Here is a 25056-nt window from a genome sequence, read left to right as displayed (position 1 = left end):
AAACAAAATGAATAAGAGAGCAAAAGTGCAATTAAGCCAAAGAACAAATATTTTAAAAGTGCTTACAAGAGAGGAATCTGTTCAAATTAAATATTGAAAAAATAGTTCTTATAAGTTATTAGACATCTCAATAAATAACTCCCCTTCTGTCATAATCACTTCCCTATAGGAAGTAGCTACTTGCAATGGAAGATCTTGTGTGCAATGGCATAAGTGCAAAATTGATTATGCCTTCACACTATACTCTACAAGTAGGCAAATAAAAACCATATCATGCCATTAATCAGGTTCCATAACTCACCCAAACTAAATCATATATAGATGAAGCGTGGTTTAAATCATGTTCTTGTATAAACTTAAACAACCTTCCAGGTAACATTCAACAAAAAGTAATAAAAAAACAAAATTGAGGGCACAGTAAAGCCAGCCAGCCAACCAAAGTTTTCGACATCCACTACTTCCGCTTTGAAGAGTAGTGATTGTCATTTGGATTTCTCTTCCCACTGTAAACTGCTAGTGCTTTTCTGACTGGAGGCAGGAACGGAGATCCCTTAGAATTGTGGTGGCTGAAAACATCGTCTGGCCCAAAGAACTCATCATCCTACACAGGGTATTAAGTAAGTAGCTCAGTCAAGTGAAATTGTTTAAAATGATTGAAACAAAAAGAAAAAACACCACACTTGTGGGAAACTTGTCATTAGTTATACTATAACACACAAACTACCTTGTTGGCTTTCTTTCTTGTTTTAGGATGAAGTACCCTTTGAGGCAGTTGATCTTCCCGGAGAATAACATTTTTTGTGACAGCATTCCTTCCGCCTTGGGGTAAAGGCAATGAGAACTGCACGTAAAATCATTGAAAACGCATACAGTTTAGTGACAAAGATACAAATGATATATATCATCCTACCTTGTAGATGATTAAATGATTCTTCAGATACATTATCATTCGTACAACTGAAAACCAGCATCTATCAAACAGAACTACTGGGATAAACACTCATCAAGTCTTGTAAATTTCCAGGAAGGGTGTGGAATACATTAAAATCTCAGTTCCAAATTCATTAGTATTTATTAATCATTGTTAGTAACCCATGAATCAAGTACTCAACAATTACATAGATGATCAATTGACTGAAAGAATGCGTCTTTAATAATAAAATGACTAGCATACTAACATGCATAAGAAAAATTGAATTGATATCTAGTAGTATTTCATAATATACACTCACTTTTGTGCCACGTAATGTAACTCGGGGTCGACGGGCTGCCAACATTATTCCATTTTCATTAACAGTGACAGCTACCTTCCTTAAGGTGCCACCATTTCCACATTTTGGACAGAAAATCCTCCCAATTTCAGCAGTAACAGTGAAGCAAGCGTGACACTTAAGTATCCATCTGGATGCAAACAAATTAAAAGATGAGCACGTATAATACAATAGCATATGCTTCATAGATAGCATCATATACATTAAAAGAAATAGGCATATCTCATTAGAAAATTATAATATTGCACAATGTTTAAAAAAAGATACGAGGTTCAATTCCGTCACACATTAAAAAAATAGCAAAGACAGATAATCTATATTAACATAGTGAATCTTTAAGAAGCTACTAACAAGTACAATTACCTGTGCAGCTGGTGTATCTGTGATCCCCCAGGTGCCAGCAAGCGCAAACCCATTTGGAGAAGAACATTTTGCATTGCAAAGTCGCCAGTTATACAGGCTACAGATGATTCAGACAAAGATCTAAGCATCCAACTTTGCTCACTGGTATCATCACCTGTATATGAAACATCAGCAGCTTCACTTGTCTGACTTGCAGTCTCAGAGTGAAATGCACTGAGATCTGATGCACTTTCAAGTAGTATATCATTGTTTGACTGCAGCTCTTCAGGAGACAAACTTGGTTTGTCTTCTTCATTAACTTCAAGTGAACCTTCTTCCAGTGTCATTTGCTTCAGAGTTGCAGAGAGGGCTTCACCGTCATTGTTCTCTGCAAATATCATATCATCCTTGGAAACAACATTTTCAATATGCTTCTCATCATCACCTTGGTGAACATCTCGGTTCGAAGTCTTGTCATCTTCACAAACACTTCCATCGATGTTTTCTTCCATATCTTGTTGATCTTGATTACTGGATAATGCATCATAGTATTCCCGTCTAGCTTTCCTTCTTAGAAATCTCCTGTGAGTACTACGACTAACAGCAGGCATCCAATCACCTTCATTGTCATCAACTTGTCCTTGAGATGCATCAACACCATCAGCCACTGTCTTCCCTTCAATGTTTATGGCTTTTTTCTTAGGCAGATAATTCTTACGCCTCATTGAACCACAATGTTCACTACCTTCTAGAATTTCCAAGGAAGTTTCACTTGTATGCTCTACTGAACCATCTACAGATAGATCATCTTGAGGAACAATGTTCAAACTCAAGTCCTGCAGAGGAAGGATTCTCGAATTTGAATTTGTATTATCCTCTTCGCGTTCCAGTGCTTCCCACTCTTCCAAATTGGGAACATTCGAACCCCATCCCGGCAAGTCCTTCTCAGGCAATCTCTTAACATTTAAGGTTTGCACTGGAGGAGGGCTGTCTCTGAGATGTTTTGTTCCGTGAATCTGAGCCTCCAAAGTATAAGTTAAAGCCATGAGTTTGATATCAACATCTGATAGAGTCTGTAGATCACCAGTAACCCTAGCAAATTTGACAACTGCAACCATGACCAATTGGTAAAAAGATTTCCATGTTAGAATTCAGAAAGAAAAACATCTTCCTATTACATACAAACAGAAACATAAGACCCTATATTAAGGTCTTGTTTGGATAAATAACTTAATTAAGTGCTTAAAGCATAAGATATTTCTACAACAGATGATAAAATAAAGTCAAACTTTTTTCATATTAACTATAATATTAACTAAATGTTGTTTTCTTATGCTTGGATTGATGGACTAGAACGGAGCAAAGCATAATGGAACAGAACATGATGGAATGGAGTGGAGCGGAATGGAACAAAAGACTTCATTCTATTGTTTGTATAATTTGATAGGACCTGAAAAAATTAGTTCATTCCATTGCATACACCTCAAATCGGATGGAATGAAAATTGAAGGATGGGATGGAATAGGATGGAATTTATCCCATCATGTTCCACTCAACTCCACTCCATCCATTCTTTGCAAATCCAAACGATGGAATCTCATTATTTACCGCTCTATTCCATTTCATACCACCAATCCAACATATACCCTGGCGAGTTTGTGAAAATAAGCTGAAAAGGATGGCCATTCAACTTATGGACATGTCATAAGTTATGTTCATAAGCTCTTCTAAACAATGTCATGAGTATTTATGTCATTAGATAAACTAAGTTAATCCAAACCCACCCTAACAACTAATTCTACAAAACTCATCATAATCATAAACCGATAACAATGTGAAGAAACTAATAAAACATAAAAAACAAATAAAAATACCTTTGTTAATGGATTCAGGGGTGGGCTCCATGGTTTGGATAGTGAACGGAAGGAAAGAAAGCTTGTGGCGAGAAACAGGATCACGGATTTCCTCCAAGACTTCCGGGACAGACACAAACTTATCAGCAATTCCATGAAGCTTATCTCCGCCTGCAATAACAGCATTAGCGTCAACAATCAAAACAGATATCCCATGACGGTTGCGCGCATCTTCTAAAACTTGTTGAGTCTCTAAAAGTGGCGGCGGTTGTTGAGGTGGCGGTGCCTCCTTCTTCACTATGCTACTCCAACACGATGGTTTTGGTGGTGGCGGTGCTGTTGCGGAAGCTTCCTCCATGATTTACCGGCGACGATTCGATCGGAGGTGCGAGAAGCTCTGCCGCCGTTTTGGTTAGGTTTAGGGTTCTAGGTGGGTTTGGGAAGACAATGCCTTAGTTTTTTTTTGTTATGTGATACATGGATTTTTATAATTGTTTTAATCGGCTTCATATTTTTTAATTTCTATCCAATCACAACAATTCATGTGTATCTATTTAATATATAATTTCCAAAAATTATTAAGTTAATCTTTTTTATAAAAATAAAATTAGTTACTAAAGTTTTTTTTACAACATACCAAAATAAAATTTGATATTTATTACATGAATGGTTGAAGTAAAAGTATATTTTGAATTTTTTTTTAAATAATCATGTTTTTCAAAATTAATTCTAAAATAATCATATTTTTATATAAAAATATTAAATTAATCATATTTCATATTTCAAATAAGTTGACTAAAACTTGTTTTAATTTCCTTAAATAAATGTGATATCTTATTTAATTCTAGAGATTTAATTTTTAATTCATAAAAAATTGGACCAATTTTATTTTTTATTTATATTTTATTTAGTTGTTGAATAAAAAAATAAAATGATTGTCTAAAAACTTGATATGAAAGAAAATATATAAAAAATATTTATAAATTCACATAAATATTTTTATGTAATAATAAAATATGATTAAAAGAATAAAAAAATTAAATTAATATTTAATTACCAATAATTAATAAATTAAAAATGAAGAAGAAAAAATAAAGTGTGTCAATAAAAGAAAATTTTTATTTAATAAATTACAACTGTTATTTATTCAATAAATAAATAAAAATATTTTTAAATTAACTTTATTAAATTGTATAAACTTATTTATAGTTATGAAATATGGTTAAATATATTTTGGATCCTCATAAATACTATTATTTTCATTTTTAGTCTTTTAAAAAAATTTCTTAAAAAAATAATTCTCCTAATATTTTTTGTCCCTCTTATTAATTGATTGAATATCTTCGTGATGAACATTATACTTATCTTCATGCAAATATATTACATTTTTTTTCTTGAAAGCATGAACATAATATCTCCATCAAATTCTTCACGCATGCATGAACATATTATATTTTTTCTTCATAGCATAAACATATTATATTTCCCTAAATACATTAAGAGGGAGTAATGAAATAACAAAATAATGACACATTAGGGAAAAAAATTATTAATAGAACTTTCTCGTAAAACATGATCTTCAGTCACTCGAAGTAACTCAAAATTTTATGCATTCTGCATGAAAAACTAGAAACTAATTATAACTGTATTAAACTTTTTCAGTTATATTTATGTCTTAGTTTCATAAACATCTTCTACGAGTAAGTCCTCAAATTGATACAAATTCTTAAAAGACAAATGTTATGAATGCTGAACAGATATAGAGAAGCATAGATATAGGTCCAATAAAGAATCACAGTGTAATTTCATTAATATTATTTCCTTCAACTATCAAGCATTAAGCTTTGATTTGACTTGAACAAAGTGATTCATATTATGTGAGAAATTTCCTTGTTACCACATGGTTGAACATTTGAGAACGGCAAAACTAATATGATCTTATCTTAAAAATGGAATCAGCATTGTACAGATCTCCATTTTTCTTATCAAATTTTAGTCTTAATGGTCTCCCACAAACGTGTTCCAACTCCAGTGCAAATGGATGGCACACAACCCAAGCTTGAAATGAACAAGCAGGTTCTGCAAAAGATGTTTCATTCAGCAAAAACAAAGAGAGAAAAAATTGAACTGAAAGGAAAAGAAAAACTGTAAGCCTCAGTTTAATAATATTAAGAAGAACCTTGAGCAATAGTGCAGCACGAGTACACAAGCATTCATGTTTTAGTGCAGGCCCAATAATATGATTGTAGCCATTCAAAACTTCATTACATGCCTCAATTCCATAATAGAAATTGATACTTTTTTTGTCGAGCCATGATCCCAGGCAGGTGTTTGGCCAAGGTCCTGATGTGGGTAATCAGTACAGTAAATTTTCTTGTATTTGTTACATACTAGTTACGATTTTAGTTACCTACAAATTTTTCTGGATTCATGAGCAATGTTGCATTTAGCCATGTGGCCTTCCACGTCAGCATCTCGCCATGCTGACAATATCATGTGTATTCCCAGTCATAAAAAACTTCCACGTGGCATGCCATGTCAAATCCTGTTAACGGCCGTTAGCAGGAGGGACCAAAAGTGTGGATGAAAAATATTAGGAGGATCATTCTTTAAAGGAAATTTTTAGAGGGATTAAAAGTGAAATTGAGCATATTTAGAGGAACCAAAAACTTATTTAAAGAAATATATATTATTCTTTTTTATTTTGATATATATTCATTGACTATTATACTAAAAGAAACCTAAGAGCGTCATTAGCTCGAACTTAGCAGGACAAACGTATACCCTGAACTAATACTTAAGGCCCAAAACACTTTATCAAATAATAGAGAGGGTGTGTATCTAACCATTCTCTCCACTAGACCTTAAACTCGACTTCGATTGACCAGTGACTTTAACTCATACGAGCAAAACTCAACCTCATGAGACTCACTACATGTCACCAATCGGTATGGAGAGGGCGCCATGGGATCACGCCTATTACATGTCACTAATTTGTTTATCGCTATGTCTTATATAGTCTGCCTGATTTTTTTGTTCATCTTACGCGACCTCTCTTCTTCCGAATTTTCTTCAGACTTTGAAATTTTTGTCAAAAAAGCTCAAATAAAAAGGTACCCAATGAAACAAATATTAATAATAAGTTGAGTGAGAGATCTTTAAAAATAAAAAGAAATCAAGTATGTAAATGCTTGTACATCTTCATGATCCACCCATGAATAAGAAAAAATAATTGATGTTCAAAAGATAACTAGTCCAACTATAAACTCAACCTATTTATCCAAATGTATCCAGGATTCACCCTAGCCAAATTACAATCCGTAAAGACGTAAAAAAAAGTTGTACTTTTTTCGCATTGATTATGACTATTGAGAGTTAGTACAAACTTATGGTAGAATGACATTTGCATGTTAATTGTGTGGTTACCATGTAAACACTAGAGTGAAATTAGTGAGAGTGTGAAGAGAGAGTTATGTTTGATTGCTGAATGAAGTTCATATGTCAAAATTATTTTGATTGAAAACTTTTAGAATGGGATTAATGATCAAACATGATAATGGTATTGAGAAAAGATGCATTTCAGACCACACATAAAAAAAAAGCATGACTGCCTTGCTTAAAATTTGGATGATTTATTACTTTAGGACAAGAAGTTGTTCAAGTTTGTGTTGTGATGACCCCAACCAATATCTATCCCATATTTTTGAAAGTTAGGCCTTTTTGAGAGAAATCTAATCTAAATTAGAGTTCTTCCACGTGTAGATGGCCCTTTTTATTTTCAATTGGGGTTGTGATATTATGCTTAATCTATATCACATGAGGGTAGGCTTGGAGTATGGTTTCAAGTATACTTCATTTAGAAGTGTTGATGAAACCTTTGACCTTAACCTTCAGGATATCTTGCATGTTATAAGGTGTATTTAGAGTGTGTATTAGATGAGCATCAGTCTAAGATGTTGGACATGCGATTTCATACACAAAAGGGAGGTGAATTATGGAGCTTTAGAAAACATTGATTCAAAACAAAATCATTTGGAAAAATCAGATTTTAAAAACAAATGACTAAATAAGCAGCAAAATAAAAATATAGATGGAAAAGCAACAGAAAGAAAATAATTGAAATGTAAAAGAGATTACGGAGAAAGAAAGACACTATAGATTTATATAGATTGAGCCTAATAAGTTGGCCTACTTCAGTCCCCAAATTTTTTTCTTGAGAATAATCACTAACTTGAGAGCTTTTAGAAGGATGTACTAGAATTGTTCTGGAGACTATTGAGGTTCGGGCACCTGAAGTTATTGTTGGGTTAAAGTTTATTGAGACTGAAGCTTCTGGTATTCCTGAAGAAGTATTTTCTAAAGCTATTGAAGAAGATAATCTAGCTACTTCAGAAGCTCTAAATACTGGTATGACAAGTATAAATCTGAAATGTATCTTGGAAGATGATTTTGATTATTCCACCTTAAACCACAAATCACCTACACCTTCACCAAATCTCTCACCCAATCAATCTCCAAAACACACCTTACTCCCTTTCGGTGAATCCATTGATGTTCAGAATCAGTTAATTCTATTTTCTGCTTTTGAACAACCATTGCCTCTGAATACCATGCTTGAACCTCCCATAGATGTTTCTTGTGGGAAAGCTTCTTCTTACAGTTCTGAGTCAGAATATGATGAAGTTGGGTTCGATGCTCACCTTAACCTCAAAACTATAAAACCTTCACTTGTGATCATCAAACCTATTCAAGCCATCCGTATTCAAACTTTTTCTCCTTAAAACTTACCATCTAACCAAACATATTCTACTTCTGAAGTTAAATATGTAACCTTAATCTAACCATAACCTACTTCTCCACCAGAAACTCATCCAACTCAACCATCACCAAAATCCACACCTCATAAAGAACCTAGCCTTGTTCAGACTCAACTCCAAGATCAAGTTGCATTTGAACTTCATATTGAAACTGAACAAATTGTGCATGATCTATCCCTAGTTTAATTTGCATATGAACCTATAATTGAATCTAAACACATCTCTTTTGACCTTCTCCATCCTGAAACTTCCCTAAACCCAATTATTCAAAATTACCAATCCTCTAGCCATTCATAAACTAACATTTCATCTCTTCCACCTGTTATCCAAAACAACCTTGAAGAAATTAAATTTATCCTTCTTGATAAAGTTCAGGATTTGGTTGATAAGAGAACTTCTACTTTTGATCCAGCAGTTTATACTACTAAGTGGGAGTCTCTCCAAACCTTTGTTGTATATGTTATTCAGAATCTCAAGGATGCCACTTCAAAATATGTCATCACTTCTAGTAGAAGACAAGAGTTTTTGGAAGCAAAATTATTTGATCGGTACATTAGCAAGTGTACTAATCTGCCAATGTAGTAATAAGAGGGGAAATCCCCAATATCGATCAAGGACTGCTTACAAAGTTCTGGATTAATTTCAGTTAAACAAAAGTCTTCGGGGTTTTTGATTGATTGGTTGAGTTATGAAAATAATTTCAAATAAAGTAAACAAAGTAATTGATGGTTTAGACAAATATAAGTAATATGATAGGGATGGTGTATGATTCAATTCTATGACGACTCTGAACTTACAATGCAACAACAGATTCCAGATAATTTATTACCGGTTCTTATGAGTGTTTACTCCTAAGTCCTTAGTGAAAAAAACCTTTAATCATTTAACCTAACTCATATGTCCATAGAAAAGTACGGATGAAATTAAGCATTAATTTATCAAGAATAATTCGGTTCTTATAGAGTGTTCCTAGTCCTAGGTAATATCTACTATAAAATATTCTCAAGCAGATCGGAAACAATTACGGTCTAGCTTAATTATTACTCATAAATCAAACTTCGTTTTTCCGATAGAGAAAACATTAAAATAGTCAAGAGAATAAATCAAATATGATGAAATAAAATTTTCATTGCGAAGAGAAATTCAAGGTTATTATAGATCTGAATCAGGGATACCTCGTAGCATTGGGGGATTTAGCTACTCATAAAAATAAATTGAGATAAACTGAGATGAATTGATCATCAATCGTGAATAGCTCCTGAAAATATGAATCCACCTTCAAAATTTGAGTTCTCCAGCCTTCAAAACGTGTATTTACCGTCAAAAATCGTCCAACCCTCGAAAAATCGCGTTTCCGGGTTAAATAGACATGTTTCGGGCTTCCTAGGGTTTTGGGCCTCATTATGCGTAATGCCTTCACTGTTACGCGTAATGCCATATTCATTGCCTCGGTCTTCTACACGTAAGCATCCTTGCAGACGTTCAAGGCATGTCATTCCGCGTAATGCCTTCCCTATTATGCGTAAGGGCGGAAGCTCATTTTTTCCTCCCTTCTGTTGGAACTCGTATCATACGCGTACGGGGATAAGACAAGACGAGTAATGGCTTGGCATTACGCGTACGGGCAGCAACTGTGCATTTTTTCAGATCTGATACGCATATGACCAAGTTGATATGCGTATGGGCATAAAATTACGAATTAGCCTTTGATGTCTTCATGAAAGTTGTAGTCCTAGATGTTAGCTTTCATTTTCCGCCGGTCCCACATCATTCCGAGTTACGACGCTCTAGTTATGATGAAAATACCATATGTCTATCATGCTGTAAAACATGATGAAAAATAGACTTTTCCAATTTTTCTGAAAATTCCCCGTGTTCCTTTTTCGACCATATCATTGACTTCCCCTGACCTGCAAAACATGTTAACCTTCCCAAAAAGATAAAAAATACCAAGAATGATTAAAACATAGATAAATACTTTCACCTATTAAAATGATAATAATTATAGCACAAATGATGACTTATCACTAACCTTTGTCGTTGTTGTTCAACCAACCATGGTTATTAAACAAGCCAAAATGGACAAAAGGATGAAGTCTATGGACACCAGACAAGACATGATGGGTGTTGATCTTAAAGTCGTCCTGGATCTTCTGAAGAAACCTTAGGCTTAAGATTTATAACCTTTTTTTCGTGTTTTCTTTATTCTTTCTCTTAAACTGGTAATATTTATCGTTAATACTTTCTTTGTGTTCAACTTTTTGAAACTAATTCGTATCTATGTTAATATTTGTTGACTACATATTTGTTTTTCTCTTTGTCTCATATGTTTATGTGTGAGCTACATTATTTGGGAATATTTATATCCTCTGATAAAATTAAAAATTATTTGGTTAATTTATGCTCAATTGGTTGAATTCTTCTTCTCTAATGATTGACAAAGAATAAAATGACTATTCAAAAAGTATCATTACAAAAAGATTCATATTTCATTAAAATTGGAAGAAGATTACAAGAGGATTGATCTACATTAGTTTATCTAAATCTGAATAATATCCTCGAGCACAGAAGCATGTCTCCCATTCTATACCTTGCTCCTCTGAACCTTCATCAGAGTCAAAGTAAGCAATCTTCTTTAGAACCTTCTTCTTCTTTTTCTTCTTGAGTGTCTTCTTCTTTTTTGAAGCCTTTCTCACCTTGGGTACCCCCCCCCCCCCCCCCCCCACATACACACACAGTGGTTGACCCAGAAGGTTGGGCTTCCTCATGTTTTGGTTGATAGTGCTCCACAACACTATTAGTTTCTCTAACCATTATGGTCTCTAATGAGACAGTAATTTTGTTTGCTTCAGAGGGAGTGTAGCGATAAGAATTTTGAGATTAAGCTATTGATTAACTTAACTCATAAAGCAAGATTCGCCACCACACTTTTATTGTTTCCAAAGGAAAAGTAAAAAAGTACGAACAAAACCCAAAGAAATTATAAAACAAAACTAATAAAAAGAGATAAGGTTCTGAGGGTTAGTTATGCAAAGAGAATGTATTAGCAACCTAAACATCCATGGTACTCCATGGGAACCTCTTTGAAAAATGTACGTTTTAATTTGAAAAAGAGTGTGTTTGTAAAAGAGTGGAGAGATGGGAAAATAAATGTTTTTTTATGATTTTTAGTGTTTGTCAAGACCTTTTGAAGTCTCATGCCTACGTACCAACAAAGTGCAATGGAGGATCAAAATCTCGTAGTTCGTGGTAAAAATAACAAAGGTGTTTGTTTTGATTCATGTTTTATGAAAATACATTTTGTATTTTAAGGAGAACACTTAACTAGTCACCCACAAGTATGAGAACTTTACATCACCATAAAGAAGGGCTCCAACTTGGATAAACATCAACAAGTATGCCACTAGCTTTCTTAGGTGGAAAAGAATTGTCATCAATACCATGGAGACAGGAGAATTATATCTCAACTATGGAAATGAATCATGTCTAAACTTTGAGAAAAAAATTTCAAAGAAAAAGTGCACAAAGGGCACAAAATAATTTGAATGATTTATGTATTTTTTTAAGTCTTTTGAAATTGGTTTTGAATATGCTTAAGATGTATTAGAATTTATTAGGAAAAGATTTTGAAAATATCTTGACAAAAGTCAAGGTTTATTGAGAAAGTGATTCAAGTTTGAAAACAAGAAAGTTTTTGAAAAAAGAGGGAGAAGATTTAAAAATTAAAGAAATGGAGGAGAAGAAGACACTATCCTAGAGCATAAAGTAAAAACTAGAGAGGAAAGATCTAACCAAGAGATAGTAAGCTTTATGACATAAGTCAAGTAAGAATTCCCTCCTTTGGATTAAGCCTCAAGCAAGCCAAATAAGCAAATAACAATCCATGCATCAGATGAAACCAAAGTAACTTAACCAAGTCTCCATAAGAAGTCCAAAGTCAAAGGTATCATATGAATCTCAAGATCTCAAATCACAAGTCTCAAAGCAAAGGTCAAAATCCTAATTCTAAGTCCGTAACTCCACAATGATGCCAAGAATAGTAACCACAAGTCCATGAGTCAGGAGAAACAAGTTTCTTTTTAGGTTTTTTTTATTAGTGTTTTCGTTACAAAGATATAAAAGAAAAGTCTCAAATGGGCAAAGAGCAAATGACATAATCATAAATAGTATGATATGGGATGCTAAACATAAAGTATAAAGTAAATGGTATAAAATAAAAGAGTATAAAGTAAATGACTTTGAAGTAAGAGTTAATAAAAGTAAAAAATGTTAGCAAATGATATTAGTAATCAAAAATGAAAGATGATTTGGTCATTTTTGGAGAACACTCAACTATTCACCCACAAGCATGAAAACATGAACTTATACATCATTATAAGAAGGGCTCCAACTTGGATAAAAATCAACAAGTATGCCTCTAACTCTCACAAATGAAAAGGGATCATTATTTTCACACAATACCATGAGGAGTATGAGACTTACAATCTCACTTATAAAAATGTCTTTGCTTTTGGGACAAATTTAGCGCTATGTTAAGAAATCGTAACTGGATTTATATAGAAGTCGCAACTATCTAAGGTCGATCAATAATAATGGTAGTGTTAATACATGTTAGAGAAATAATATGTAAATCATTCTCCTAAAGTCACGCCACACAAAAAAGAAAAAAAGAAATGATCAAGCACAAAGGCTAGAAGGATGGTTCATTACTTCAATCCATACTTCATGACACTTAGGAAAAACTTACGCATCAATCCAAAGTACCTTAAATGATCCATGATCAATTAGGAGGTAGATTTGTAATGATGAAAGTTCATCAAGTACCAATCCACACATCATGAACAAGATGGGAACAAACCATCCAATTGATCAAAGGGAAAAGAAAGAGATGAAAAAGAAGGGGACAAGAGAGGTCACACTCAAATTGGACCAAAAGTTTGATCAAGTCATCATCAAAATCAATCATCCATTTTGGTGGATTAGGGTTTTCACCCCATCAACATCCAAGATCCATTGAGTTTGATGAGACTTATGATCAAAACCATCATGATCCAAGGTCAACAGAAGTTCACAAAGGCCACACAAATATAAAATATAGTCAAATGAAATAAAAATGCACCAAAGATATTTTTAAGTGAATTTTAAAATAGAAATAAAATGAAAAAAATCCATAAAGTCCTTCAAAATACCAAATAAATGGCCAAGAAAATTATGGGAGGTTGGAAATAAAATAATAAGCATATAATAAAGTTTTAAGAATTTAAAATGCAAAAAAGTATTTTTAAACCAATTAAAATAAAGGAGAAAAGATAAAATTTATGAAAAATAGAAAATCAGTGAAATAAAATGTGGAAACATAAAAATCAGATGAAGAAAAATAAAAAAGGATTTTAGAAATTATTTTTGAATTTTTTGGATGAAAAATAAAATTACTATGAATTTTGAAAGAAAAAGCAATTAAAAATAATAAAAGAAAAAGAATTGAAAATCATAAAAACATGGAGCGTTTGATCACGCCTCATTAATGGACGTGGCAGATCCAACACTCCTTATATTAGAATGTACGGTGGAACGCGCTACAAACAACATACTTGATCCAATTCAAAACCAGCAAATCGAAATATTTCATTTGTCCAACGTGTCTGGCCAAACTCAGACGACCTGTAACACCCCGGTCATCTTCTCCGGTGAACTCTCACCGGAGTTTCATCATTTAATAAATTTAGAACACGAGGCCACCACCATTATGATCCTCTTCTCATCTCTAATTCAATCTTATGCTCCAAATTTATTTATCTAAATTGAGCAAAGGGAATTTCAGAGAAGTTTCAGAAGCAAGCAAGCCACGAAAAATTAAATTAAATGATAAACGATCAATCAACACCAGCTAAGTTAGGGGAAAGCATCAGAGAATGAAGGACTACATTGTGGTAACTTGTTTGAGTTTAAATGATGCTCAGAACTACCTTGTTCATATGGTGATTAGAAGTTGATGAAGCTCGATCTGGTTAGAGCATTTCAGGAGGTCTTAGAGCTTGAGAATGGTTGCAAAAGTTTCAGAGGATGCCGAAGATGCTAATAGAATCAAGAAATTGGATTTAAACAAGCTGAAACTCAAAACACGATAGTTGATTTTTTCTGGAAAATTGAAAGTTGCAGCAGGGATTTCTTGGCTCTCCAAAGCTTGGAAATGAATGAAGTAGCTTCCTCTATTTATAGGGAATGTGTTTGGATCCAAATACGTGTGGAATGATGCTGAATTCGCGCAAAACGAATTTGATCCGAATATGAGAAAAATGTGACTTGCGACTCATCAAAACTCAGCCAAATGATGTGTTTCAAAGGTCAATTAACTTTTGGAGACTTGGTTAAACATGTTTAGTTCCAAAACACATGCTAATTTGGCTTAGAATTGAGATTAGTGAAGTTCAAAATTCGGGCAATGGCAATTTCTTCAGTTCCAAGTCACCATGTTCAACCCAATGGGGCATCCTACTCATGAGGCTTTTTTATCCCAATCTTTTTAAAATGTGCTAACATTATAATAAAGATTACAATGTGCCAAGAAAGGTTGCATTTGGCAGTTTGAGCACAAAGTTATGTCATGTTGAAGTTGGAATGAAAAACGGATCATATAACTTAGAAAAATTTAAGTGTTCCATGGCTGAAAATGACCTGTAATGTCTTAATGAATTCCATGGCCTTCCAAGCATATTTTGACCTTGATCCCTGAAGCAAACTTATAGAGGGCATCAAAAATGACATTGTGTAAAATTAACCAATCTCAAATGTTGAAAATTGAAGAAGTTATGATATTTGAAAGTTGAGAAAAAGTCACTTAAAAATAGGTCAAATTTCACTAAGTCCACAAATGACCTATAATGTCTCCAAACTTTTGATGATCCTTCAAGCATAATTGACTCTTGTCATATAAAGAGAAATTGTAGAGGATGTTGAGAAAAGTCATATGCAAAAAGGAGCATTAAAAAATGTTGAGAAATGAAAGAGTTGTGATTCTTGGAACTTTGACTTCAAATGTTGACTTTTTGGTCAAACCACTTGGAACAAGCTTGTGTACTTGGACTTTCCTTGCATTTCAAAGCAAATGCGTGATCATATGGACTCAAAATAAGGTGTCTTTGGTTGTCCCTTGATTAATTTTCTCAAACCTTGAAGTTACTTGTTGAAGAAAGCATGAAAATAAACACATGAACCTTTGACTTTCCTTGAGAAGTAAGTAACAAAACTTTGAGATGCTCTTGATTGAAAAGTCATACCTTGCACAATAAACTTAAGGAAAATAAACCATATTTTTGCTATTTTGATTAGTGGTTAGATAAACATAAAGGTAAAACACCAACAAAGAGGTGTTTGGTGATCCCTGCAAGAAGCAAACCCAAAGATGAATAGGGGGATCAGGATGTGACCTTGTTTGTGTGTAATGATGCCAATGATATGTGGGATCTTAGGGTTAAAAATTAGGGTATGATAGGGAGTGCTCATTTTGATTGAGAAGGATAAGAGTTGGATGAAGATGTGAGATTTTAGACTATGGAAATGTGCTTTTATAAAGGATCTTGTGTGTCTCTTAAGTTCCTAATGGAGGTTAAATCACTTACGCTCTTTAATGATACTCTAGGTCTTCTAGCTCATTACTGCAATGATTACTTCTGATGGTTCATATTCTTGGAAACTTAACTACACGACTCTTACCGTCTTGAGAAGTCGAGAATTTTTTTCACCCAATCTGAGCCATTTCTCTTTCCTTTGAAAATTGTGATTCATTTTTTTTTGAAAGAGAAAAGAAAATTGTTTTTATTTATTTTATCAGATTTAATTTTTCCCACATTTCCTTTCTCAAATATATTTTCTCTCTCTCTCTCTCTCTCTCTCTCTCTCTCTCTATATATATATATATATATATATATATATATATATATATATATATATATATATATATATATATATATATGCTGACATGTATTTGTTCACTTTTTGTTGATGACAAAAGGGGGAGAAAATTATGTGAGTATTTAAGAGGATTAAAGTATATTTTTAAATACTTTCCCTTAGTGAACCCTCATCAGAACCTATTTTATTACTTAAATTTGAACATATATGTTTTATGTTATACATATAAGTTTAATTAACTTGGATATGACTTAGAGGGAGCTTACAAAACTCAACCTTATAACTATTAGACTTAGGAAGAACTTAAAAACCTCAGACTCTGATGTTATCAAGTTAACTAAACTGACCAACCATTGTTCTTAAGTACATTTTTTTGTCATCATAAAAAAAGGGGAGATTGTCGGAACAAGATTTGTTCGTATCCCTGGGATTTTGATTATAACAATGCACTTAAAGAATAATTGGGTATACTAACATATTTTCAAGTGTGCATGATCATAAAAGCTTAAACTCTACTCAGAATTAACCCTGCTGAAAGCATTTGTTGACAAGTTAAACGTCTCAGATTCTGATTAATTAGAATCTGATGACTCTGAAGGATCAGCATCTGAAGGATCAGACTCTAGTCATGATAATTCTGACTCCAGTGACATCTCAAACCCTGGAGTCCTTGGCTTGAAAAGCTCAGGTTCTGGTCCATACTTTGTACCCATAACATACCTATCTTGTCAACACCAAACTAAGGGTAAAAGTTAACTATAGTCCCTTAGTGCAAGGCTCAAGAAAAGATGATGGGACTTGTCTAGTTCACCCTATCACCTATTTTATTTCTAGTATACAGTGGACTATGTTTTTACACCCTGGTTAAAGTCTTAACAAGATTTGTCTTCCAATGACTCTCTCTTGGAGTTGCTGCATTTCAAAAAAAATCTCTTGTGCAAACAACTTTCCAACGACTCATTTATCTACCTCTATAAAAGGAAGCTGGAGACTTGAAGGAAAGTTACACAACTACTATACAATCTAACCTAACGCATTAAGGATAAACTTTGAGCTAAAGTTTCATTTGTTCATTTGCACAAGCTCTTAAGATTTATTCTCTTTGTATATCTTAGAAATCTTAAGTGTTTAAGAAACATTATAGTTGTTGCCATAGTTTCATACTTCTGTTGTGTATCAAAGTATAGTTATAATTATTTCTATTAAACTATTAGTTTAAAGTAGAAGAAGTCTCTTGCAAGGTTGCTTGAGCAGTAAAGTCTCTTTCAGATGTGATTGAGCAGAAGTATCTTGCAGGATTGCTTGAGCGGAAGTCTCTTTCCGGATTGATTGAGCAATGAAGTCTCTTTCTGGATTGATTAAGCAAAGTTGTAATCAGGATTGATTATAGTGAAAATTTATTGTGTGGAAATGGGGTTGAACTACTCTCAATTTAGGAGAGGAACCAGGATAAACTTTGTGTGTTGATTTGCTTAATGCTTCTGATTGTTTATCATTCTGTTGCAAACTAACTCTGTGTTCACATTTTGAACTTGTTCAGATTTTGAAGTTGGATTTTCATAAGTTAAAAAAGAATTAACATACTTAATTCAATCCTCTTCTTGTGTATTTTTCTCACCTTCACATGATCTGATAATTGAGGAAAACACTAACCCATTTGAGAGATACACACGTGAAATGATGATTCTGATGAAAAATTAACTGTTGATCTGAACATATTTTAAAATGATACTTTGGTAAAGTAGATTTTTTATCTTCATGTTATAGTTTATGGATGCTTATAATGTTGATTATGAATCTTCATTTGAAGAAAAATGATGTCATACTTCAATGTGATTTCAAAAACTTCTTGATCAAGTCTTGAGATCTTTAATGAACACTGAATAATGAAATTTCTTGAACCATTTGTATTGATTTTGTTTGAGGATAAACAAAAATATAAGTTAGGTAGAGTGAATAAGTGCCAAAAATATGCAAAATACATGGGCACTTATTGACTTATTTTACAAGAAATCAATGAAAAAACCCAATTTATCATAAAATTATGATAAAGCACCTATATGAACTTTTTAATTGTGTAGTTATTAAGTATAAGCCAAAAGGACTAAGAAAACACAAAAATGCATCATTCAAGCACCAAAGCTAACTAAGCCAGAAATATGCAACAAAAGTTGACTAAGCCATAAACAAGCACCATGCTAGCTTAACGAAAAACGGACAACAAAAGTTTGCTAAGCCAAAAACAAGCACAAAGATTGCTTAGCCAGAAATGGGCAGCAAAAGTTGGCTAAGCTATAAGCAGGCACAAAGTGTGCTAAGTGAGCATAGTCGCGCCTAACGAGCACATGCAACCAAGAAGACTTCATGGCTAAGTAACTTCAAGGCTGAGTTACTTCAACGTGAATGTAGGGTTTGTGTGTTAGACGAGGATGGGCGGTGTGCCTAGCAAGACAAGGCGGCTAGAGCAAGTTACAAATCTAGCATTGCTTAACAAGGATGAAAGTAGGCATGCCAGGTGAAGATAGGTGGTACACATATCGAGCCTACCTTTTTCAAGCCTATAAATTAAAGTGTCAGGTTCAATTCAAAGGGAGTTTCAATGGACTCAATGTAATACATAAAGGTAATACGTTCACCTTGATCTCAATGGGAGAATATAAAAGGTAGATTAAAGGAGGAAGCACTGCTCAAGAGATCATTGCAGATGACCTTCCAAGTTTGTCATCACGAGATTACATGTATAACTACGATGAGTAAGCATAGTGTCATACGGTGAGCTGGACTTTATTGGATTTGTAATCGCAATGTCGCGGTTAGCAAGAGTCGCCACCGACTTTTCTTTTATCCCTTAAGGAAAGGTGGAAAAGAACAGGAAAGACCTTAATTTTAAATTCTTAGGTTCGGGAGGTACTTTATACAAAGGGAAGGTATTAGCACCCTTTGTATCCATGGTTATCCATGGGCTCTTAATTGCTCAATCATTTATGTTTTCCTTGTTTGAAAAAGGTGATGGAGAAATGTGTAGAAAATGTTTTGAAAAGGAGAATTTAACTTTGTAATGATTCTTGCATGAATATATACAAAGTGGTTATCTCGTTTGGTTTTTTTTTCGAAAGTAGTTTAGAAAAATATAACTCGGCAATGATCCTAGTGCGGATGTATGCTAAGTGGTGATTTTCCAAAAAAGATGTTTGAAAGGTGTGAGGTGTGAAAAGCATTTTTTGTTATGACTGAGCAATTAAGGTTATACTTGTCCGAGGTCTTTACCGTCATTTCCTATCCTTGTGAGGGTAAAACTGTCCTTACTATTGAGAAGTAAGTAGTTTATCCTGGGGATGTAGAAGGGTCATCGTAGGGTCATCGATTGGTCATTGAAGGCAACAGTTGTGAGGATACCTTAGCATTCGAAGGGACTATCATCATTTAACCGTAGGCTACACCGAAGGGTCATCGAGGGACAAAATCGTGTTTTCGAAGGCAACATCCGAGGGACTATGATGATTTAACCGAAGGGTCTTTGCTAAGGATATCCCCATATTCGCGGGACATGACCGTAATATTGTAATCGTGGGGTAATAAAGAGAGGTCCGATATCATTTATTTAAAGTCCATGTTTTAAGTTCATTAGGTAATTATGGTGGTACCGCATTAAATCGATACATTAAAATCAACATTACATTAAAAATTAATATAGTAAAATTAATTAGGCAATCAATATGAATCTTCACGTTAAAGTGAAATAATTTAAGATCCCTCTCCATGAAGGTTTCCCATGCATAAAGCGGAGTACCGAGCCGGCTATTTCTTCGGAAGTATGCTAACCTTTACCATGAACACACGGATTAAAGCATCGAGGTAAAATACAACTGGAAATTGCACCATAACATAAATATAACAGCCAGGAATTTAAGCCAAATCATGCAGAATCATAATTAGGTAAACATGAAATGGGCAGCAAAAAGCAAAGCAGCCCCTGGCCCGGTCGCCTCTGCTTCGCCTAGCGAAGGCTCAGCGAAGGCTCGCTGCGGGCTCGCCTAGCGATGAGCTAGCGAGCGGTCACGGGTTTGAAATTTGAGAACATTCTGACCTCAACCTGCAGCATGGCTTATGGCATCCAACACATAATTATATGGTTCAATTTCACAATATTCAAGCACATTTAAATTTTCATGCAAAACTTCAAAATATTTATGAATTCAATTATAATATCCTCCACAAATTAAGAACATGAAGTGGTACCATATGCCAAATGAGAGTACAAAACGATATCATATGCAAATTAAGATACTAAAGTGGTACCACATGCAAAATAAGGACACAAAGTGATAATCATATGCCAATTAAGAAACTAAAGCGATAATAATGATGCAAACCTGTTTGCAAATCGAGTCGCAACCTTGGATTGGCGAGCCGGATTGAGTTGGGCGACGGTAGCTTCGGAGCGAGTAAGCGGCCTTCAGGGTTTCCGCCTTCTGAATTCTTTGGATCAGCAGGGTTTCTGTGTTTCTCCCTCTGGATGCGTGTTTCCGTCCGTCTTCGTCCGTCTGTGTGTCCTTTTTCGTGGCAGAGGAGCAGGTATTTATAGTAGAGGTAGTGGTGACCTAATGGGCTTAAAATGAGGTCCAAAACCTCAAATTCTCGCAAGCTTCGCTAGGCGAAGGAATTGCTCGCCTAGCGAGCAAACTAGGTCTGGGCTTTTTCCTGGATCCAATGTTTCGCTGGGCGAGGGGCATGATGAAATGTTCGCTAGGCGAAGGAGCTGCTCGCCTAGCGAGCCAGCTGTTTTGGGCCGCCTGTGGATTGGGCCTTATGTGAGTGGGCTTTTGTCCATTTGATACCAGTGCCTTGCAGAACAAGTCAGAGGGTCTTGGAAAATGTTTGGTAATGCCAACGGGCGAATTTTGGGGTATGACAGCTGCCCCTGTTCAATATTCTCGAACCGAGAGAGTAGAATGGCATGTGCCGTTCGTGGTCTGGAGGTGAAAGATTATTGAACACTTAGAATGCCCCAAAAATTTGCACTTGTTCATTTGTCTTGACGGAGATGGGCTTAAAGATGCCATCCAAGAAACTTGCCGAGGAGATTTCCAGATTGTGTCGTACGTTAGACGATATCTAGAGACATGGGTGTCACACCGGGTCATACATCAGACCGTATAGTGAACCCTCCATTATGCTGTTGACTTCGTCGGGGAGTCAGAGTATGCTATACTGCTGGGGATAAGGGATCAGAATGGATCATACGCTAGATCGTATCTGAGTTGAAGATCCAAATGGGTCTTATGACAGACTGTATTGGAGTTGCAGGATGAGCCGTCCATTAGGCTGAATCAGATGATAAAAGGGGGTAGTCGTACACTAGACTACACTTCAGAAATGTACCGTACACTTAGGTAGCATCTGAGGAGACGAAGGTCAAATTGGGTCGTACATTAGACCGTATCTGAGCAGACTGAGCCGTCCATTAGGCTGAATCTGATGATAAAAAAGGGGGTAGTCGTACACTAGACTACACTTCAGAAATGTACCGTACACTAGGTAGCATCTGAGGAGACGAAGGTCAAATTGGGTCGTACATTAGACCGTATCTGAGCAGACTGAGCCGTCCATTAGGCTGAATCTGATGATAAAAAAGGGGGTAGTCGTACACTAGACTACACTTCAGAAATGTACCGTACACTAGGTAGCATCTGAGGAGACGAAGGTCAAATTGGGTCGTACATTAGACCGTATCTGAACAGACTGAGCCGTCCATTAGGCTGAATCTGATGATAAAAAAGGGGGTAGTCGTACACTAGACTACACTTCAGAAATGTACCGTACACTAGGTAGCATCTGAGGAGACGAAGGTCAAATTGGGTCGTACATTAGACCGTATCTGAGCAGACTGAGCCGTCCATTAGGCTGAATCTGATGATAAAAGGGGGGTAGTCGTACACTAGACTACACTTCAGAAATGTACCGTACACTAGGTAGCATCTGAGGGATATAGTTAAATCTTGAGTGTAATTGATAAGGATGTCCGTCTGAATGGACCTTTGTTTTGACTGTGTCAGGAGGATGATTAACTGGGGAAAATAAAGTTAGCTTCATGCTATGTCATGATGCATGAGATGTTTCGTGTTATGCCAAGAAATAAATGCGAATGTTGTATGCATGCGTATGATGTGAAATGATGTAAGGAATGAGTTATGCGTATGAGAAGTTCTGCTTGGAGACCCTACTGGGGAAAATAAATCCCCATCTACTGATTGGAGATACTTGTAATGACGACCCTTTCTCGGCAGGGGGTTGTTGATTTGGTCTGATGGTGGAAATATTCAACAGAGCCTGGCTGGGGATGGAAGAGAGGATCAATCTGTCTGATGATACCGACTTCTTCTGGGAAATAGCTGGCTTTGCCCGGGGAATAATGCCAATTTCTCCTGAGGAAAAACAAGCTTGCTGGGGAGAATAAGATTGGTAGCGGATTCATTGGAAGCATGGTTAGACCTTCTCCTTGATCCTGAATTCGGGTAGTAATTGCTATTGCCATTCCAAGCATGTATTTTGATAAACATTGATCATATTCAAATGCATATATTAATTCAAATCAAATCAATGGACATTTATGCAAACAAAACAGAAGAGTAAAAGTGAAATAAAATTGCATTGATTTTTGAAAGAGGGCCTATGAACAGGCAATCTGTGTACAAGAAGACAAAAATCCTAGTAAGAGGAAATTGTCAAGAACGCAAAGAGAAAGCTATGCAGAGAAAGTCCTATTGATTTTAAGTCTACTACTGCCATTATGTCTTCAAGCATCTCATCCCCTGCTGTCGGATAGAAGTGATTGGCTTGGTCAGTCCCTTGAACTTGGATGAAAGTTGACTGAGAACGGGACATAGTCATACGCTTTAATCCCTAATTTTTGCCTGGACCGCCTTTTCAGGTTTTCAGTCCACCAGGATACCCTTTTTTGCCCAAGCCACCTTTTCAGGTTTTCGACTTGCCGGGTGTACATTTTTTTTTTATATATATCCCTAATTTTTTTTTTTGCCCGAACCCTTTCGGTTCGCCGGGATGCCCTTACTTTTGCCTAGATACGTCGACCTAGCGGGTCTCTTTTATGCGTAGTATTTTTTAACTATGTCCGCGTTCACGGGATGCGGGAAGTCTTCGCCATCCATGGTAGCAAGTATCATGGCTCCACCAGAGAATACCTTCTTAACTACAAATGGTCCTTCGTATGTGGGAGTCCATTTGCCTCTGGGATCACCTTGAGGTAGAATAATACGCTTGATCACCAAGTCACCAATTTGATACACCTGTCTCTTGGCTCTTTTGTTAAATGCTTGGGTCATGCGCTTCTGATATATCTGCCCATGACAAACAGCCGCAAGTCTCTTTTCATCAATCAAATTTATCTGATCGAGTCGTGTCTGAATCCATTCATCTTCATCTAAGCCCGCCTCTTTCATAATTCTTAGAGAGGGAATCTGGACTTCCACTGGTAAAACGGCTTCCATTCCGTATACTAAAGAGAAAGGAGTTGCCCCTGTCGAAGTGCGTACTGAAGTGCGATAACCGTGAAGAGCAAACGGTAACATCTCATGCCAGTCTTTGTACGTTACTGTCATCTTTTGTATGATCTTCTTGATGTTCTTATTAGCAGCTTCTACAGCGCCATTCATCTTTGGTCGGTACGGAGAAGAGTTGTGATGCTTAATTTTGAACTGCGTGCAGAGTTCAGTAATCATCTTGTTGTTCAAATTAGTACCATTATCAGTGATAATTCTTTCAGGGATGCCATATCGACAAATAAGACTATTCTTGATGAACCGTGCCACCACATTCTTGGTGACAGAAGCGAATGAGGCCGCCTCTACCCACTTTGTGAAGTAATCAATAGCGACGAGAATGAAGCGATGTCCATTAGAAGCCGTAGGTTTAATCTCTCCGATCATATCGATGCCCCACATTGCAAAGGGCCAAGGAGCTGTCAACACGTTCAATGGAGCAGGAGGCACATGTACTTTGTCCGCATAGATCTGACACTTGTGACAGGTTCTGGAGTGATGGTGGCAATCCGCTTCCATGGTAGGCCAATAATACCCTGATCTCAGAATCTTCTTGGCCATTGTATGTCCATTAGAATGAGTCCCAAAAATACCGTCATGCATGTCTTCCATAATCCTTTCTGCTTCCTTTTTATCCACACAGCGAAGCAGAGTCGAGTCATGATTACGTTTGTATAATACTCCGTTACTCAGAAAGAATTTAGCGGAGAACTTCCTCAGGAATTTTCTGTCCTTGATGGATGCCCCTTCAGGGTATTCCTGAGCTTCTAAATATCTTCTTACGTCGTGGAACCAAGGTTTCTCCTGTACCTTCTCAGTGTTAAGTCCATAACAGTAAGCTGGTTCATCTAACCGTCCAATGGTAATCATGGGAGCTTCGCTGCCCCATCTGACTCTGAACATAGATGACATGGTAGCTAATGCGTCTGCCAACTGATTCTCCTCTCGTGGAATATGTTCAAATGCTATTTCTTCAAAGTATGGGATTAATGTCATCACCTGCTCTCGATAAGGGATGAGATTTGGATGTTTAGTATCCCATTCCCCTTTGATCTGACTGATTACCAAGGCCGAATCTCCGTACACACTCAAAAACTTGATTTGCCAGTCTATAGCAGCTTTGAGTCCAAAAATACATGCTTCATACTCAGCCATATTATTGGTACAATGAAAACATAGTCTAGCAGTGAGAGGTGTATGGTAACCTCCGGGAGAAATGAGTACAACCCCAACACCATGGCCCAATGCATTGGAAGATCCATCGAAAACCATAGTCCATCGGGATCCCAGTTCGGGTCCTCCA

At 35.7% G+C, this 25056-nt stretch overlaps 1 protein-coding gene across 1 annotated transcript; it reads right to left on the bottom strand.

Moving 5' to 3' along the window:
• Nucleotides 1-297: 297 nt before the first annotated feature.
• On the bottom strand, nucleotides 298-3939 carry LOC127106558 (RNA-binding NOB1-like protein). Its single transcript, XM_051043839.1, has 5 exons — nucleotides 3488-3939; nucleotides 1635-2721; nucleotides 1233-1401; nucleotides 725-841; nucleotides 298-601 (listed from the first exon to the last, which is right to left on the bottom strand). The coding sequence occupies exons 1-5, from the start codon at nucleotides 3822-3824 to the stop codon at nucleotides 455-457; spliced, it is 1857 nt and encodes a 618-aa protein (XP_050899796.1). The 5' UTR covers nucleotides 3825-3939; the 3' UTR covers nucleotides 298-454.
• Between the last annotated feature and the right edge of the window lie 21117 nt (nucleotides 3940-25056).

The sequence above is a fragment of the Lathyrus oleraceus genome, chromosome 7, assembly GCF_024323335.1.
Source record: "Lathyrus oleraceus cultivar Zhongwan6 chromosome 7, CAAS_Psat_ZW6_1.0, whole genome shotgun sequence".
Classification (NCBI taxonomy): domain Eukaryota; kingdom Viridiplantae; phylum Streptophyta; class Magnoliopsida; order Fabales; family Fabaceae; genus Lathyrus; species Lathyrus oleraceus.
This window is presented reverse-complemented; position numbering and strand designations above follow the sequence as displayed.

Bases quoted from the DNA above. Each gene is read 5' to 3' on its own strand.
- LOC127106558 (XM_051043839.1), bottom strand. From the start codon at position 3,824: ATGGAGGAAGCTTCCGCAACAGCACCGCCACCACCAAAACCATCGTGT. The intron at 2,722-3,487 runs GTATTTTTATTT...TCATGGTTGCAG, and splicing joins CCCTGAATCCATTAACAAAG to TTGTCAAATTTGCTAGGGTT. The intron at 1,402-1,634 runs GTAATTGTACTT...GTTTGCATCCAG, and splicing joins CAGATACACCAGCTGCACAG to ATGGATACTTAAGTGTCACG.